Source organism: Ursus americanus, chromosome 11 (genome assembly GCF_024610735.1).
Source record: "Ursus americanus isolate L20-20 chromosome 11, mUrsAme1.1.p, whole genome shotgun sequence".
In the NCBI taxonomy this organism is placed as follows: Eukaryota; Metazoa; Chordata; class Mammalia; order Carnivora; family Ursidae; genus Ursus; species Ursus americanus.
In genome coordinates, this window is record NC_142137.1 from 73535427 (window position 1) to 73550986 (window position 15560).

Genomic DNA, 15560 nt, shown 5'->3' on the forward strand with positions numbered 1-15560 from the left:
GGGAGGTGGATGGGGATGGAGGAAATAGGCACAGGGGATTAAAGAGGACACATATCAGGATGAAAAAATAAATAAATGAAAATAAAATAAAATCCAGTAATCTAATTTATCCAAATAACTGCAAAAAAAACCATCTGGGAAAGGAGGAGCTTGCAAGGCCCCAGGAGGGTCTTAGGCTCCCAGGGATCCTCAGATCACGCTTTAGGATCCATGGGACCACAGTCGGGTGCTGCCCCTTCAGAAGTGCTCGGTTACTCCCACGTGACAAGTCAGGAGTCCACACCTAGGATTAATTGGAGGGAATTCTTCTACCTGGAGAAAAAGTAAAGATCTTGTTCCCTCTTAAAATTAAGAGAAATAGAGGTCACCAACACAAAACAAAGACAGTGGCCACATATACGTCGGCCACAACAAGGTCACCTGATACCAGAAGACACTGATCAAATCCTCTCTGTGGGGTTTCCTCCGCTCATTTCTCTCCTTGCATTTATACAGTGGGGGTAACCTACAAAAACTTCAGCTTTTTAGGTGCCTCTTGCTTTTATAAAAGTGACATGTCCGTCTGGCGTGTCTGAGAGAGCCAGTGTGAGGACCAGTGGCTTCATGGCTCGTCCTGCAGGTGCAGAAAGCCCACGCCTTGCACAGCAGGGGACCTCGATCTGGAGCTGGGCTTTCCCTGTTCCCCAGACGCTGCCCTACTCCCACCACGCTCCTCTCAGATCTCTCCCTTCTGACACGTGCTTGGATGGAGCCTGTTCACATTTAAGGTGTTACAGCAAGACCAGCACTGGGTTTAGACTTCTTTCTAGGATCCTAAGAGCAAATCCATTTGCTTGTAAATGATTCTTCGTGAGAACCGAACAAAAAATTTGTTTGTATTTGGTCACATGGGCAACATGATTCCTGCCAATGTCAGGCAGGAGAACTTGGGTACCTGCAAAAATGGTGTCAAGAGGTAGAGCAAGAAAGGGAACCCCCACTCTTGCATTCTCTCTGGAGCCCCTAAATCCTTCTGTACTTTGTGAAGGTCACTAATCACCACATCTAAAATCCCAGTCATTGGACCACATATGCAATTTTTGCTGATGGAAAATGTTATCTGGGGTGGAAGACTTCAACAGGACCACTCAGCAATCCCATTCACTCTGCCCACTATTTAAATTAATTAAAATGCCAAGAATTCTTATGGTTATTGCTAATGCCTATTCAATGACCCGGGTTTCCAAGACAGAAGCTCTTGCTATCAGAAGATGCTAACGAGTCCTGGACGGGTCCCCAAGGGTAGGTGTTTCGTACTCACTTGAGGATGAGGGCCATGGTCTCCTTCCTGTCCTTCCCCTGGAATGGCAGAGATCCCGTGAGCATCTCAAACTGCAGAGCAACACAGAACAGGGAGAGTGAGTGTTCAGACTGACCGGATGTAACAGCAGAGAGCCTGGATGGGCAAAATGCCACCGAAGTTCATTATCCATTCCAAATCCTGATGCATCAAGCATAGGGCTGGCCGACAGGTGTCGTGTACATGAGTGAACGGAACGGCCTCATGGAGCTCAAAGTTCAGTGGGAAGGTGGACAAGCGATAAACACCGGAAATAATCTGACGGCAGTGGGTGAGAGGGGCTGAGTGCTGTGGAGACACAAAGGGGGACGTGAAGGGACGGCGTTGGGCTGGACAGCTTCTACGGGTTTGGTTAAGGACGCCGCCCTTCTCAGGTGGGTGCTGTGGAGGAGGCCAGGGCAGAATGACTTCAGTCCATCTGTAACATCTGGTGAAAACATGATGGCACCAATAACGTCCCCAGTACAGGCTGCCACACGCTGAAAATAATAAGTGGTCCTTTGCCAGGATGGGCTCTGTGATAAAGACGGGATTGAGGGTCAGCCCTCCCCCAGCAAGGATTTCTCTCTCACACAAAAGCCCTGGCGACACGGGCTCTGGAGGCAGTGGCCAGCGATAACGGGGTATTCCCACGACGTGCACACCCGACCCTTTCTGAAGAAAGGGACTAGGGCAGGAGCGCCACCAAACCCTGTCCTTGAACACAGCACACTGACTCTAACTGAAGTGGCCCCTGGCTTCGGTCCCGGGCCGCGTCTTCGTGTCATTTCAAACGACTGTTGAGCCTTGAACACCACAGGTGTGAACAACACGCGTGTCAAACACCCACTTATATACATGGGTCTTTTCCTGATAAATATGGTATTATACTGTAAATGTATTTTCTCTTATGATTTTCTTAATGACACTTTTTTTCCGGATTAATCTACTGTCTATGTTATCGTAAGGCTCTGGTCAACACCAGGCTATTACTAGTTAATTTTGAGAGGAGTCAAAAGTTACATGTGGATTTTTGCTGACCTTCAGGGGTCAGCGCCCCTTATCCCTGTGTTGTTCAAGGGTCAACTATATGAGAAAACAGCTCGGTGCAGGAGTTTGTATGATCTTATTAAATTTGCCTTAGTTTTGATTTTTATGGCATGTCTGTTTCCCTTTAAAATGTATCCTACAGTATTTTTCCTCTGCATTATGAAAATCTTGGGAAATACAGCAAAGTAGAAAGACCAAAACAATCACCCATAATCCCATTATCCAAAGAAAGCCGCAATTAACATTTGTTATTTCCTTCTAGTACTTTCTTGAAGCTTTTTTTTAAAAAACATGGTTTTATATACTCACCTTTCACAGAATAAGACAAAAACTTCCCATGCTGATTATAAAATCTTCCTAATATCGCCTTCTACGTGGATATGCCAAAATATGTTTACTTGTTGTTGGACACTTGGAGCTTTTCCATTTCCTGCTATTATAGGTAATACTGAAATCCTAAGATTTGGAGTTATCCTGATGGTGTGCTACCAGGAGTGAAATTACAAAGAAATGAATGCAGTTTAGGCTTTACTAATACTCTTGGCTTGCTTTTTGAAAGTAAAATTTTAAAAGAAGTTTAAAAACTCCTGCCCGGTGCGATGTTTGAAGGCTGCGCTCCCACACTGGCACCTACTGTCCATCCCGCGCTCACTCGTTCAGTGCGGGCGCACGGCACAGACCGCGGGCCGTCCGTCAAGACTAAGTCATAAAAACCGGGAGTAAGAGAGTCCCTGAAAGAATCTGAAAGTAGACAAACAACTAAACTGAAAGATAGAATGTTCTGGCACATGAGCTGTTCCTCTGATAAAATAGGATGCAAGTTTATAAGTTGATCAGAGAAATTAAAATATCTCTTGAAATAGAATATTAGCAAAGAAAATTCTCTTCCTGTTTTGGTTCTATCCTTTTTTCCCTCCCTCCTTTCTTTCTTGAGTCTACTATGAATGAAATTCCATTTCAAGGAAACGCCTTTCAGGCCATGTGAAACAAGAAAGCTATTAATCATTGCTACAAAAATGGAGCCCCTCTTAAAGTCTGCACATCACGTAACTATTTATTATGGATCAACCAGCCACTTGCACACATTTGCCTAGCGATTACTTCTTAGCTTTGTTGACAACTCCCAGGAGCCACATCCTTTGTGTTTCTCTCCCGCCAGCCGCCTTCTTCTTTCTACATTGTTCTTCCCCATGCAACACAGTGGGAAATCTTGAACCATTTGTGAACACCCAACACAATGGCGTCTGTGGGTGTTCCTTGAACTCTACTTGGTAATGAAGATGATGATGGTGGTGGTGGTGATGGCGAAGCTATGTATTTTCTCAACCCACACATGTCTCTCTCCTTTGGCTTTACTTCCAGCCCCTTTAAGGGTTCCCTTTCTATCACACGTGGATAAAGGAGATCATTTCAGTATTACTGTTCTCAACAAGAAATTTCTCAGTATTTAAGTATCTCATTAAATCAGGGCATTTTTGATGAGCTTTCCTGGAACATTATATACAGTAAGAGTTTTGGTCTGGTGTTGAACAGACTGACCAAGGTTTCCAGGGCAAACTAATGTAAGCCATGGTTTGCCGTGGGGTCTCCTACTCCGGCACACGTGCTGGCGGTACCCCAAGTGATAAATTCACAAGTCAGCACCAAGGCAGGCCATGGAAATGTGCAGAGGGAACCTGAAGAGACTTGGGTGTAGCTTCACTGTGAGCAGTTATGAAACTTCCAGAAAGATAACTATTTTGATGTTGTCTAAAGCAGTGGCTCTCAACTGGGGGCATCTTTGCCCCCTAAGGGGTATTTCCCAATGTCTGGAGACAGTTTTGATGGTCAGGACTGGAGAGATTGGAGGGGTTGGTGCCAGTGACGTCTACTGAGTACAGGCCAGGGATGCCACTTCCCATCCTACAAGCACAGGACAGCCTTCACCCAAAGAACTGTCCAGCCCCAAACCTCAACAGTGCTAGGGTTGAAAGCCCATCTAAAGGGACATCCAATGAACCTGAAGAGAATGGCCAGCCCTGGAGCACCGACACAGAAGGAGCCCAAATGGTGCTGGGAGCAGCAGAATGAGAAGCTTCTCTGTAAGGGAGACACTTCATAGCAGGGAGCCTACAATTCACGTTCACTCGGTCGATCAACCTTCTTACAAAAGAACCCAAGAGCAAGTTACGTCTTGATCTGACAACAGACAAGCACAAACCCTACAATGAAATGGACAGCAGTCCCCGGGGCAGGGTGCGCAGGGCTGGATTTTGCTCACCAGTGTTTTGTGCTCTGTTTGTGAGTTGGTGTCAGGGTGCTTGGGGCACAGGCAAATCCACACCTCACACCTCACTGTGCGCCACCCCTGCTCTGAGCGCTCGAAGGTTCATGCCGACTTGCTCCTTTCAGCAGCCTTAGCAGGAAGGCACGGTCTTCGCGTCCTTTCCCGGGGCGGCACCTGAGCCCTGAGCCAGCTCTGCGTTTGCACAGACACCCGTGTGTGAGCGTCCACACACGTTCAGTGCCGGTGAAGAACAGGAGAAGCATCTCAGGTGGTCTCACATGTGAAACTGGAGCGTTCAGGACATGTTTCCAAAGCACCCACAAAACACACCCCAATGTCCTCCTAAAGACTGAGCTCCAGACGAGTGTAGAAATGCCAGCACTCTACCATTGCAACGGAGACCATCACTACGGCTTATGTTCTTTTCCAGGTACAGGTACCTAACTTCAACATTCGATTTTGTTCAAGGACAGGATCTCCACCACAACGTAGGTGTCTTCATACAAGCTCTCTGGAGGGCCCTTGGGGATCATCAGAGGACATGGGTGTGGTTCCTCAGTGGAGAAACGCAAGCGATGGGCAGTGAGCCCTCCAGGGTGCAGACCGTTCCTTGGGCTGCTCCCTCCATGGCTCTGACTTCTCTTTAACAAAGCTGGTGGAGGGCACCATGTAAACACAACATGCCCTCAACTGATCTCGTCCCAAAGCCAAGCTCAGACACTACACTAAATGCCACATTAAACCCATCCTTCTATTGCAAATGGCAATTTGGAAGTCATTTCTGGAATTGCCCAAGGAAGTGCTGAACGCAGGAATCCTGACATCTGGCTGCAAGCTGGTTACCCCTTGGGGCCGAAGGGTTTGGCGGCAGGACGAAATAAGAATGTGGTTTTAGAACACCGATATGATCTTAAACCAACCGCCGAAGACCCTTATTTCCACTTCTATAACCAGAAAGAATGGCGTCTTTCCCTCGCAACGTAAAGATGTTTTGGTTCAGATGAAATGCGCAGGTGCCTTATAAGGCCTTGTAAAGTTTATAAAGTCTGAGTGCCATGAGACTTATTCTGTTGTCATTGACAGCCCCTCCGGCTTCCTGCTGCTGAGTAAAACAACGGTGCTAGAACCAGCACCATGCGCTCCCCCAGCTGCTGTGAGACGCTGCGTGCAGAGTCCTTTCGACTAAAATGATACCACCAGTCCAGTAAGAAATGCCCAGTGTCCAGAGCCCAGAGTCCCTGGTGGTCAACGCTGCCAGACAGTACCTGGAACCAGGTCTCCTTTAGAAAAGCCAAGAACCAACCTCTGTGTGATATTCCCCAAACTCCAGAGCATTCCTATAGCCTTGGGACAAGGAAGGGCAGGGGACCCCAGGTGGAGGTTAGGCTGGGGAGTCCACAGCCATCTCACACCCCTGGGGCACAGAGCTCACTGAGCATGGGCACTGCTGTCTGTGATGGGAGTCCACACGGAAAGTCATGGGGTTGCTGAGGAAATGCCCCCATGCTAGGGAAACACTCCAAGGTGGGTATTCACAACATAAGATGACAGATTTATAACAGCAACTTGTCAAAGTGCCAAGACGACATAAGACAGAGCCAAGCTAAGTTTCCCCAGGTGACACCTCTGAACCCCCGCCTCCAGACACAGCCCAGCAGTTCTGCAGCCAGGAAGTGAGGCAAGTGGTGTGGTGGCAAGGCAGGTGGCTTGGGACACATGGAGGCTGGGCCTCACACCAGCCGAGCGACCCTCCACAGCGTCAGAAGTCTGGTCTGGGCTGAGGGCACAGGGAGCATGGATGGCCACGGGCACAGTGCTGGCTGGGAGGATGGATGGAGGGACAGGGTAGGTGGAAGGGAGAGGAAGGACCATCTGGGGACAGGAAAAGGGAGCCAACACCGCTGCTAGTGCAGCTACAGAACCCCTGGGCTAGGCAGTGTCGGGTCTGGGCTCTGCGAACACGCACGCACGAGCTAAAGAACATTCCAGTTTCTCGATGTAGATGTAAAAATGTCTCACTCCATGTGTATTTTGGCTCATGTTAATTTTTGTAACTAAGTAGAAGGATTCTGTGTTTGACATAAGAAAAATGTCTTTATTATGAAAATCACTGTATCCCTTTAAATCTTCATGCTTAGGCTGTAAAGATATTAAGTATAAAGAAGGTTTGTCTCTTAATACATTCGTGTCCTTATCTGAATCCCAGTTCTGTTTCCTGGGGGTGGGAATTTGGGATGGGCAGAGGAAGGGCTGTAGGAAATGGTAGGGTCAGGAATTTGGCGGCCTCCTTGTCCGTGGTCACATGGGGACACACTGCCTGTACACATTTCAAGCACTGTTTTCCCTGGTCATTCCTGGACCTCTGAGCCAACCTGGGGATGGGACTGTGCACTGGGGATCGGCGACAGGGACGCTGCGGTAGAGCGGGGAGGACCCTTACCATGAGCACACCGAAGGACCACCAGTCAGCACTCTGCGTGTGTCCCCGCCGGTTCACCACCTCGGGCGCCATGTACTCGATCGTCCCGCAGAACGAGTAAGCTCTCTTGTCGTGGTCAATGGCCTCCTTACTCAGCCCGAAATCTGAAAGTGAAATAGGCACTGCCTCAGTCGGAGAGGCACCAGGACTGTGTCCATGCTGACTCCCAACCTGCAAGCTTCCACGTCATTATGTGACCTCTATCTGCTCTGTCCCGGCCACGGCACGCTCCTCGGATACAAGCATCCCCATGCCCCCCGTGGTACGTTCCCCAACTCAAGGTCTTTCTGGAATCTGCAAAGCCCGAGTGCCTGGTAAGAGTATCAGGAAGCTGTATTTCGTCGAGACTGACAAGAAGTCCCAGGAGCCCTGTGGTTTAAGGGACAGCCAGTAGCCCGGGCCACTCTGATGCTGCAGGTCAGCGGCCGGGATGGACGGGCAGCTGGAGCTGCTGGGGTGAGAGGGGAGGGAAGGCGTAGCTCTGAAGGAAAGGGCTGGAAGGGGGTTCCACGCATAAAGCTCCTGGTGGGGAGGCACGAAGGGAAGACAGGCGAGTCTGGTAAGGATCGTGGAGCGTTTGCCTGAGCGCTTCCCTCTGCCTCCTCCGAGAAGTCCTCGGTATGTCCCACCTTCTTCCAAAGCTTGTGTGTTCGAGCACTTAGTGGGTGAAGGACACAGGGAACACGCTACTTCCAAGAGGGGGTGCCCCTCGGTTTCAGCATATCGGGAAGAAGGGTAATAGCCATCGGTTCTTGCCAGGGCCTCGTGAGCAGGGCGTGAGGCCACACGCTGAGTGAGAACATCAAACATCCACGCGTGGGTTTGCTCACGCGCGGTGTAAGTGTCTGGCTTTGCACATCAGAGTCTGGGAGGGGGCTGTTCGTCATCTGTGCTTCACCAAAATGGCAAATTATCACATGTTATGAACTTGGGGTCATGAGTAATAATAATAATAATAATAATAATAATAATAATAATAATAATAATAGAATCCATGATTATTAAATCAGAGAAAGGCCAGACTCTGTCATGTTACAGATAAACTGGACGTGGTAGCTTCACAGGCATCCCAGCTCCCTGGCACAAGTGTGACTTTTATAAGATAGGTTCAGTTCCCCATTTGGCAGAGAATACTTCTGAAGTATTAAGAGAATCTTCCATCTCCACCACGTGCCACGTGGCTGATGGCGTGACCTCACAGGAGCCCAGAGAGCCTGTTTGGGAGTGGCGGTCTGAAGCTTCACTGGGAGGGATCATCAGGGTCTGCTATACAAGTTCATGAGAGCTTTTAAAAATCAAACTTTGAACATTAACAAGCATGTAAAACTATTTAACCGACATTTATCGCCAGTTACTATGTGCACTCCGCCAAGTCCTGGGGGTCCACGAACACGGGGTCAACCCACCCTTGAGAAGACGGGGCGTGGAGGGATGCAGGCCAGCAAGTGAGGGGCAGCGCGACCACATGGGGGCCACAGAGAAGGGAAGAGGAGGTCTCCAGAAGAAGGGGTGCTGAGGGAAGCCTTAAGGAAAGAACAGGGGTTGACCAGGCCCCCGAGCAGGGACAAGCCTCCAGGGGAGGAGAGGACAGTGTTAGTTCAGGAACCGCAAACGGGTGCACACGCAGGAATGGCCGTGTACGGACATGAGGCAGAACAGGTCAGCAGGGCAGCTGGTGGGGGAATGGCCCCCAGAGGTGCCCACACCGAAGCCCCAGAACCCATGAGCAGGTCACCTCCCAGGTCAAAGGGGTCCTGCAGGAGTGATGAGCCAAGGATCCTGAGATGGGGTGGCTGTCCTGGGTTATCCAGGTGGGCCCAGTGACACAGGACCCTAATGCGGACTTGGGGGCAGAGTCACAGAGGTTAGGGGATGCCGTGCTGCTGGCTGTGCAGAGCGAGGAGGGGGCCACACGCTGAGGGATGTCAGCAGCTCCTAGAAGCTGGAGAAGGCAGCAAAATGGGTTCTCTGGAGCCTCCAGACGGGAAGATGAGAAGGTGTGTTATTGTAAGCCACCCAGTGTGTGGTGACTGTGACAGCAGCAAGAGGAAATGAACACAATGGGTGTCATGGAGCTGGGGCGTGTGTTTTCAGGTTGATCTAATCTGGTGGCAACGGGAGGGGCGTGAGGTTTCAGTAGGAAGGCAGGCTCCCATGTGGATTCACACGTGGTACGTGAGGGCAGGAAGGGACCACGGTATCGGCACGCGCTACCGGGACAGCACCGGTACTTGCCTCAAGATCAGTACTGTGCATCATTGTTCTTGAACAAAACTGCCAGGGATGAGAGTTTGCAGGGAAGGGGCTGGGCGGTTCTTTGGTCAGGAGAGAGGAAAGGAAGGGGACTGGAAAGTTCGAGCATTTCTAGAGGCTGTGAGGACACACACCAACATAACATAACTAAGCTCTATGAAAACTTCAGCCAAATCGGAGGCATTCGTCAGCAAATGCTGGCGCCATGAGAGCTTTGGCTCAGGGCCGCTTCCCATGTTTACCAGGGCTGAGGGGAAGTCACCGGGAGACTGTTGTCCTTTACAAACCTGTGATCTTAATGTGTCCCTCTTCGTCCAGCAGGATGCTGAAAGAGAGGGAAGAAAACAGATGCTTTACAAGAGGCCTGGCCAGCTGTGGGATGGGGTGCAGACCTCGGGGGCACAGCAGGGCAGCCTGGGTAGCAGTCCCCATGCGGGGGTCACCTGCTCTATGCAGATGTGGGCTTCAGGATTTACTGCTTCCCCAGTCAGCAGCTTCTGCTGGGTCGCGGGTGGATTCAGATCCACGGTGTTTGGGGTTAACCAGGCAAAAGCTGGGACCTGCAGGTTTGAGACCTTCTTTAGCCCACAGGAAGGTTCAGGAACCCTTCAGACCATCCTGCATGAAGAACGTGATTGAGAGGGCCCAGGATTGCCTTGGCCTGTGGACATCTGGAGCCTCTTGAATTTTTCCCTATGCAGGCAGGCCCTCAACAGCCAGAGGCCCGCTATTTCTTCCCATCACCTCTCTATGAGCCTCACCTTGCCTCTGGACCAATCCAAGCTCTGCTGGGGAAGCCTTTGATACCTTAGGCCTTGGCATCAAGGACGCTTGGGCTCGGCAGGCTTCACCGTGTCATAGGGCTATCCCACTGGGTGCAAGCCTTTGTCCCACCGGTGTCTGACACCCAGAGCGTCAGCCTAGAGGGAGTGTCGGCCTTGCTTGTCCTAGCTCTACTGTGGGAGCGTGCCCCTCATTGCAGGGCAGAGGGAGAGTCCGTAAGAGCAGAGGCAGTCCAGCACGTGAGGAAGCTCTTCTGCCAGGCTGTTAGCCCCCAGGGTCCCCAGGGCTCCCAGTCTTCCATTTCTTTCTTTTTTGCTGTAATTAAATCCTGTCCCACCAGCTCCTGGGGGCAGCAGCCCAGCCCGTCAGCTCCTGGGGGTACCAGCCCAGCCTTAAAGAGACCAGGAAGTGGAATGGAGAGAAATCAAAGCAAGGCCTTGAGGATTCATATGGGCTGCCTTACACGGTCAGGGAGAGTAGTGACGTCCTGACCCACGTGAGCCCATGGATGGATCTGAGGACAAGGTGCTGAGTGCAGTGAGCCAGGCTCAACAGAGGAAATGTTCATTCCACTTCTACAGGGGTCCTAGAGCAGTCAGATCCAGACAGGCAGAAAGCAGAGCATGCCAGGGGCTGGGCAGGGGAGCTGGAGGAGGCAGGGAGTGTCTCACGGGGACAGAGTTTCAGTTCTGCAAGATCAGAGTTCAGAAGACGGACGGAGCTGGTGAATCCAGCGATGTGAGTGTGCGTACACCACCAAGCCACACACTTAAAAAGGGTTCAGAGGCGAATTTTCTATTGTTTTTCCTACCACAATTTAAAAAATCTGCCATGGGGTTTAAAAAAGACCCACTATTTTATTGAAACATGAAGGAAAATGTTACAGCGCCATTAAGATGACAACTTATCATGAAAGAGGTGAATGTTTTCATTTTTGCTTTTCAGTTATACTTAATCTTCGCCCAGAAATGAGCAGCTTTCAAGATAAATCCCCTACTAATTCAATTTGACAACAAAATCTTCTTTCTTCAACTCTGCTATTAAATATTACTATTTTTAACTGTAAAGATCCCTTTGACCTTTAAAGAGAGAGAGAAGCAGGGTGCACACCCCACGGGGGCCCGAGGCTCACGGCTTTGCGATCGGCCTCACGCGACCGCGCGCCGAGGGCGGCAGCCGTCGTTAATAGGGTCTATTCTCTCCGTGGGGACGCTGACGATAGCGCCTTCTGTGATTATCTAGACATTTACGGACCTGTGCAGCCAGTGATGTTCGGCTGGCGTGAACTACCGCAGGCTGTTACGTCAGAGCCGTGCATGACGCGAGCGTCTGCTGGTGGGGGACACACCTACTTTACATCCTCTATGGACTCAACGTTGCCCGGATGTCTCCCATAAATGACCGCCACGGCCAATAAAAATGGCGGCAGAGAAGAGCTGTCTTTCCTCAGCTCGGCGTCGATGAAAGAGGAAAGGCTGCGGAGCACGAGCTGAAACCCCGCTGCCCGAGCCCTCGGTGAGGAGTCAGCCCACGGGTACGGGCTGCTCTGTGCCCAACGCTGGTCGTCCCGCCAGCCTCCACCTTGTCCACGGGCAGCGGTGGACCTCGGCCTCGGCGGGTGGAATAGAATGGTCTCACGGGGCAGTGAAGAGTGAGTGAGAAAATCAGTGACTTTGCCTTCGGGACTACGGTCGGGCAGCCCCACTGAACCTAAAATAGCGTCCACCAGCTCGCTCCTTCTTCACGTGGGCCACTGCTATGCGTCCGCGCTACACGGAACGTAAGAAAAAACCTGAAATGGAAACTGTGATTTTGGAGGGACTTTAATCTTTCAATTGAGAATAGATTGCTTAAATACCCTAAAATGTGACAGATCATCATTGCCGAAGACATGCAAAATCTTACTGGAAGATCTGGGCAAACTGGTGCTACTGTCTTTCAGAAAAACTCTCCGAAAAGCTCCTCTGACGTGCCACCTGGAAATGGCCTGTTGGAGTCGCGGAGAGGGCTTCCGGGCTCTGCAGGTGACGGCAGAGAAAGGACCGGAGTGGGAGAGACAAGCTAGCGTCAAGGTGGCCACGTCTGAGTAGTTCCCCACAGCAGGCGAGGGGGCAGCCTCACGGCAGGGAGGAGGGGGGATGCCCCCTACGTGCCCAGCCTTACCGGAACAGCAGGGACAGGGGCGCCAGCCTGGCCTCCCCCAGAGCGTTGTTACGAGGATCGGGTGAGAGGCGCTGCTGGGAATGGCCTGCATCAGCCACACCTGTTTGGGCACCGTGTCAGGGGCGGGAAGGTGGAACCCGTGTGGGGGGTGCCCTCAGGAGGATGGCCCCGGCCTACTCCCTGCTGTGCCCCCGTGTGGGAATCAGACAGAGAGCAGTGGCTCCTGACAGGGGCAGCAGGAAGGGGGATGTAGAGGCGGCGTCCTACCACGTCCTCACTTACTTCTCAGGCTTCAGGTCTCTATAGATGATCCCCAGGCCGTGGAGGTGGTCTAGAGCCAAGGCCAGCTCAGCCAGGTAGAACTTGACATCCTCCTCCGTGAACATCACCTACCATGAGAGAACAAGACTGTTGGGCTCATTCGGTGGCTGGTCTGTTTCGAAGCACTCTGCCAGAGAACGTCAGGAGTCAGCCCCGCAAAGTGCTCTCGAGTCAATTCTGCTCTGCGGAAGATCACGCCCCCCCCCCCCCCCCACGGTGCTCCGCTCACTCTTACAATGCGAACATGAGCTCCCTTTCTCGTCTGGAGATCCATGAAGGCAGAAGAGCCGTTACCTATAAAGATGGCCTAATGAGCCTGTAAACGGGGCACTTAGTTTCCTCCTCCTCTTCCTCCCCTTCCTCCTCGCCCCCGGGAATCACGGAGTTCTGGGGCGTATTTCTGGGTTGATATTTTAATATGAGCAGTTCGGATGTGAAGGGACACCGCGAAGGCCTGATGAGGGGCTACTGAGAACGTACCCCAGATCTCATCCCACTCCCTTCCATCTACCCAAAGTGGGCTGAGTTCTACCAAAGAGAACATAAACGTGGCGTACAGAGTCAGCGGGCACCCGGGCAGGGGAGGCCGGCTGAGAGGGACCCGTGGGCGTCAGGGCCCATGAGTCGGGCATCCTGGTTCAGGCGAGCTGACGTATACGCCAGGCCAGGTGCCCAGCGCCCTTCAAAGCCACCGTCTGGGGGATGTTTCTGTACCTCCGGGGCTTGTTAGAATCGGTGTGTAATATTTAGTCACCTTACTAGAAAGCCAGAAGGTTATCACAAACCGGTTTTTACGTTCACCATGAGAAATCAGTGTCCCCGCGACTGGAAGTGCATGTGATTCCTGAATTCTCTCTCTGAATGCAGACGTAGGAAGAATCGATCAGAAGCAGCAGACTTCCTGGGACTCATAGAGTTAGAGTAAGGGCCGTCTGGGGACCTGGATGGTGAGGACATCAGGCTGCCACAGGAGGAACATGTCCATTCCACAGAAGGGACGCTTCCCATAGGGGCCGGGGCTCACGCCCCACGGTCCTGGGAGGTCACTGCTGGGGGCTGCCAACCCTTTTTGCCCTTCTGGTCTTTGGAACGTCCTGTTCTATCTCCTGTGCCCATGGGCGCCTTTTCTTGGCTGGGCGTTTCTTTTCTAAATCGGTTAACATAGTCCGCGGGCTTACTTTGAGTCAGACTCTGCTATCATATTCTCCTGAATCTGACTGTTCTCTCTCTGTAACCACCACGGTTTGTCTGCGGGTCCGTGCTCAGAGTGCAACCCTACTTCCCTACTTGTCCAGTTCTTAGGGCACATCTCCCCAAGTACAAGCGACAAATAGCGTCTGCGCAGAAATGAGACACCCCATGATGTGTCTGCGGGTCCGTGCTCAGAGTGCAACCCTACTTCCCTACTTGTCCAGTTCTTAGGGCACATCTCCCCAAGTACAAGCGACAAATAGCGTCTGCGCAGAAATGAGACACCCCATGATGTGCATCCTTGAAGGAGCTGGTACGGTGACCCACACACAGCAGGATGGGGTCCAATGGCCTTGCTGAAGGAGAGGACAGGGGAGAGGATACTTTCCCATGTTGTTTCTGAGAATCTGGTGTCCCCACACTTGACAACTTTACCTTTAGTCTGAAATAAAGGAGACACATGTCCCCTTAGGAGGTCACACAAGGCTTTTTGGTAATGACTGTTGCCTTTCGGTCAAGAAGGCCCATGACAAGGTGTGTCGTGCCACATGCTGGACAAAACCAAACCCCACATGGCCTGAGAGGGGAAGGGAAATCAGTACTTATCAGGTGAGAGACTGCAGGTGCCAACAGTCCTGGGAACACATGAGCACAAGCAGGGACCAGACACCTGCCCCAGAAAGTAGGATCTGATTCCTCCAGCCCTGGGCTTTTGGCCTCTATCGCAAAGAGCCCAAAAGATCAACTGGGCATTGTCTGAGGGGCCCTTAAATACCGGGGGGAGAGAGCAGCCCGGGGGCCCTGGGACCCCCTCCTGCTCTACTTTGATCTATGGCTCACTCTGGAGGTCCACACAGGATAGAAGGAGCTCCTGGCCAAAAAGTGGGAACGAGAGAGAAGGGGAGAGGCAGTGTGAATGCACCGTCACAGTCAAACAAACCCAGCTGCGCGGGGTAAGATGGCACCGGAGGGACTGGAGACCTGGGCGAGGGGCCGTCCGACGCGCCGCTGCCTGCATCACCATGTGATGGAACCGCTCAGGGCCACTGGGATTTAAGCCCAGTGCTGCTGTCGCCTCAGGCAGAAGGCTGGTTTTTTCCACGCCATGAAGCAGAGAGCTCTTCACATCAATTAGGAGCCAGAGAGCTTTTGTGTTGCCCTGGGTAACATTCTGGAAAATTCCTATGTCAGGACTGTGGGGTCAAGGACAAGCCCCGGGCTGGAAGCGGTCATGGAGACCTCCCCTCCCATGGGAAGACCCGACTGATGCTCTGGAAGCACCGCCCGGGACATGTGGGCAGCGTGCTCACCGCACCTTCCCACGACGGAAAGGGAGACCCTGGGAAACAGTCTTCCCCAGCTGCTTCTGTGACCCCCTCTGCTTTCGTCTGTTCCCGCCCGGGGCAGCGCGCAGAATGCAACAGGGTCGGCGCGTTCACGGCGCCCGGGAGCACCTGTCTGCTTACAACCTTTCAAGGACAACAGATGGCTTCCCTGTATGACTTGTGCAACTTCTTTAAAACAGATGCACACGTTCATGCACACACACACATGTTCACACGCACACACATCCCACACACGCCATGTAACCTCCACGGCACACACACGACACACAGCACGCACACAACACACAGCATGCACACTGACAGACACACACTCTCTCCTACACTCTCTCACACACACAGCATGCACACCACACACACATTCTCACACACACACACTCAGCACACACTCGC

General features: G+C 51.9%; 1 protein-coding gene across 6 annotated transcripts in view; it reads right to left on the reverse strand.

Moving 5' to 3' along the window:
- The window catches only part of RPS6KA2 (ribosomal protein S6 kinase A2), a 332597-nt gene that overhangs the window by 51172 nt on the left and 265865 nt on the right, over positions 1-15560 (reverse strand). For all 6 annotated transcript variants that reach the window (XM_087865646.1, XM_087865644.1, XM_087865645.1 and 3 more), the window contains 4 exons: positions 12595-12701; positions 9654-9691; positions 7075-7217; positions 1301-1371 (listed from right to left, as the gene is read on the reverse strand). In XM_087865646.1, the coding sequence (XP_087721772.1) occupies positions 1301-1371; positions 7075-7217; positions 9654-9691; positions 12595-12701 (359 nt within the window). The remainder of the gene's footprint in view (positions 1-1300; positions 1372-7074; positions 7218-9653; positions 9692-12594; positions 12702-15560) is intronic.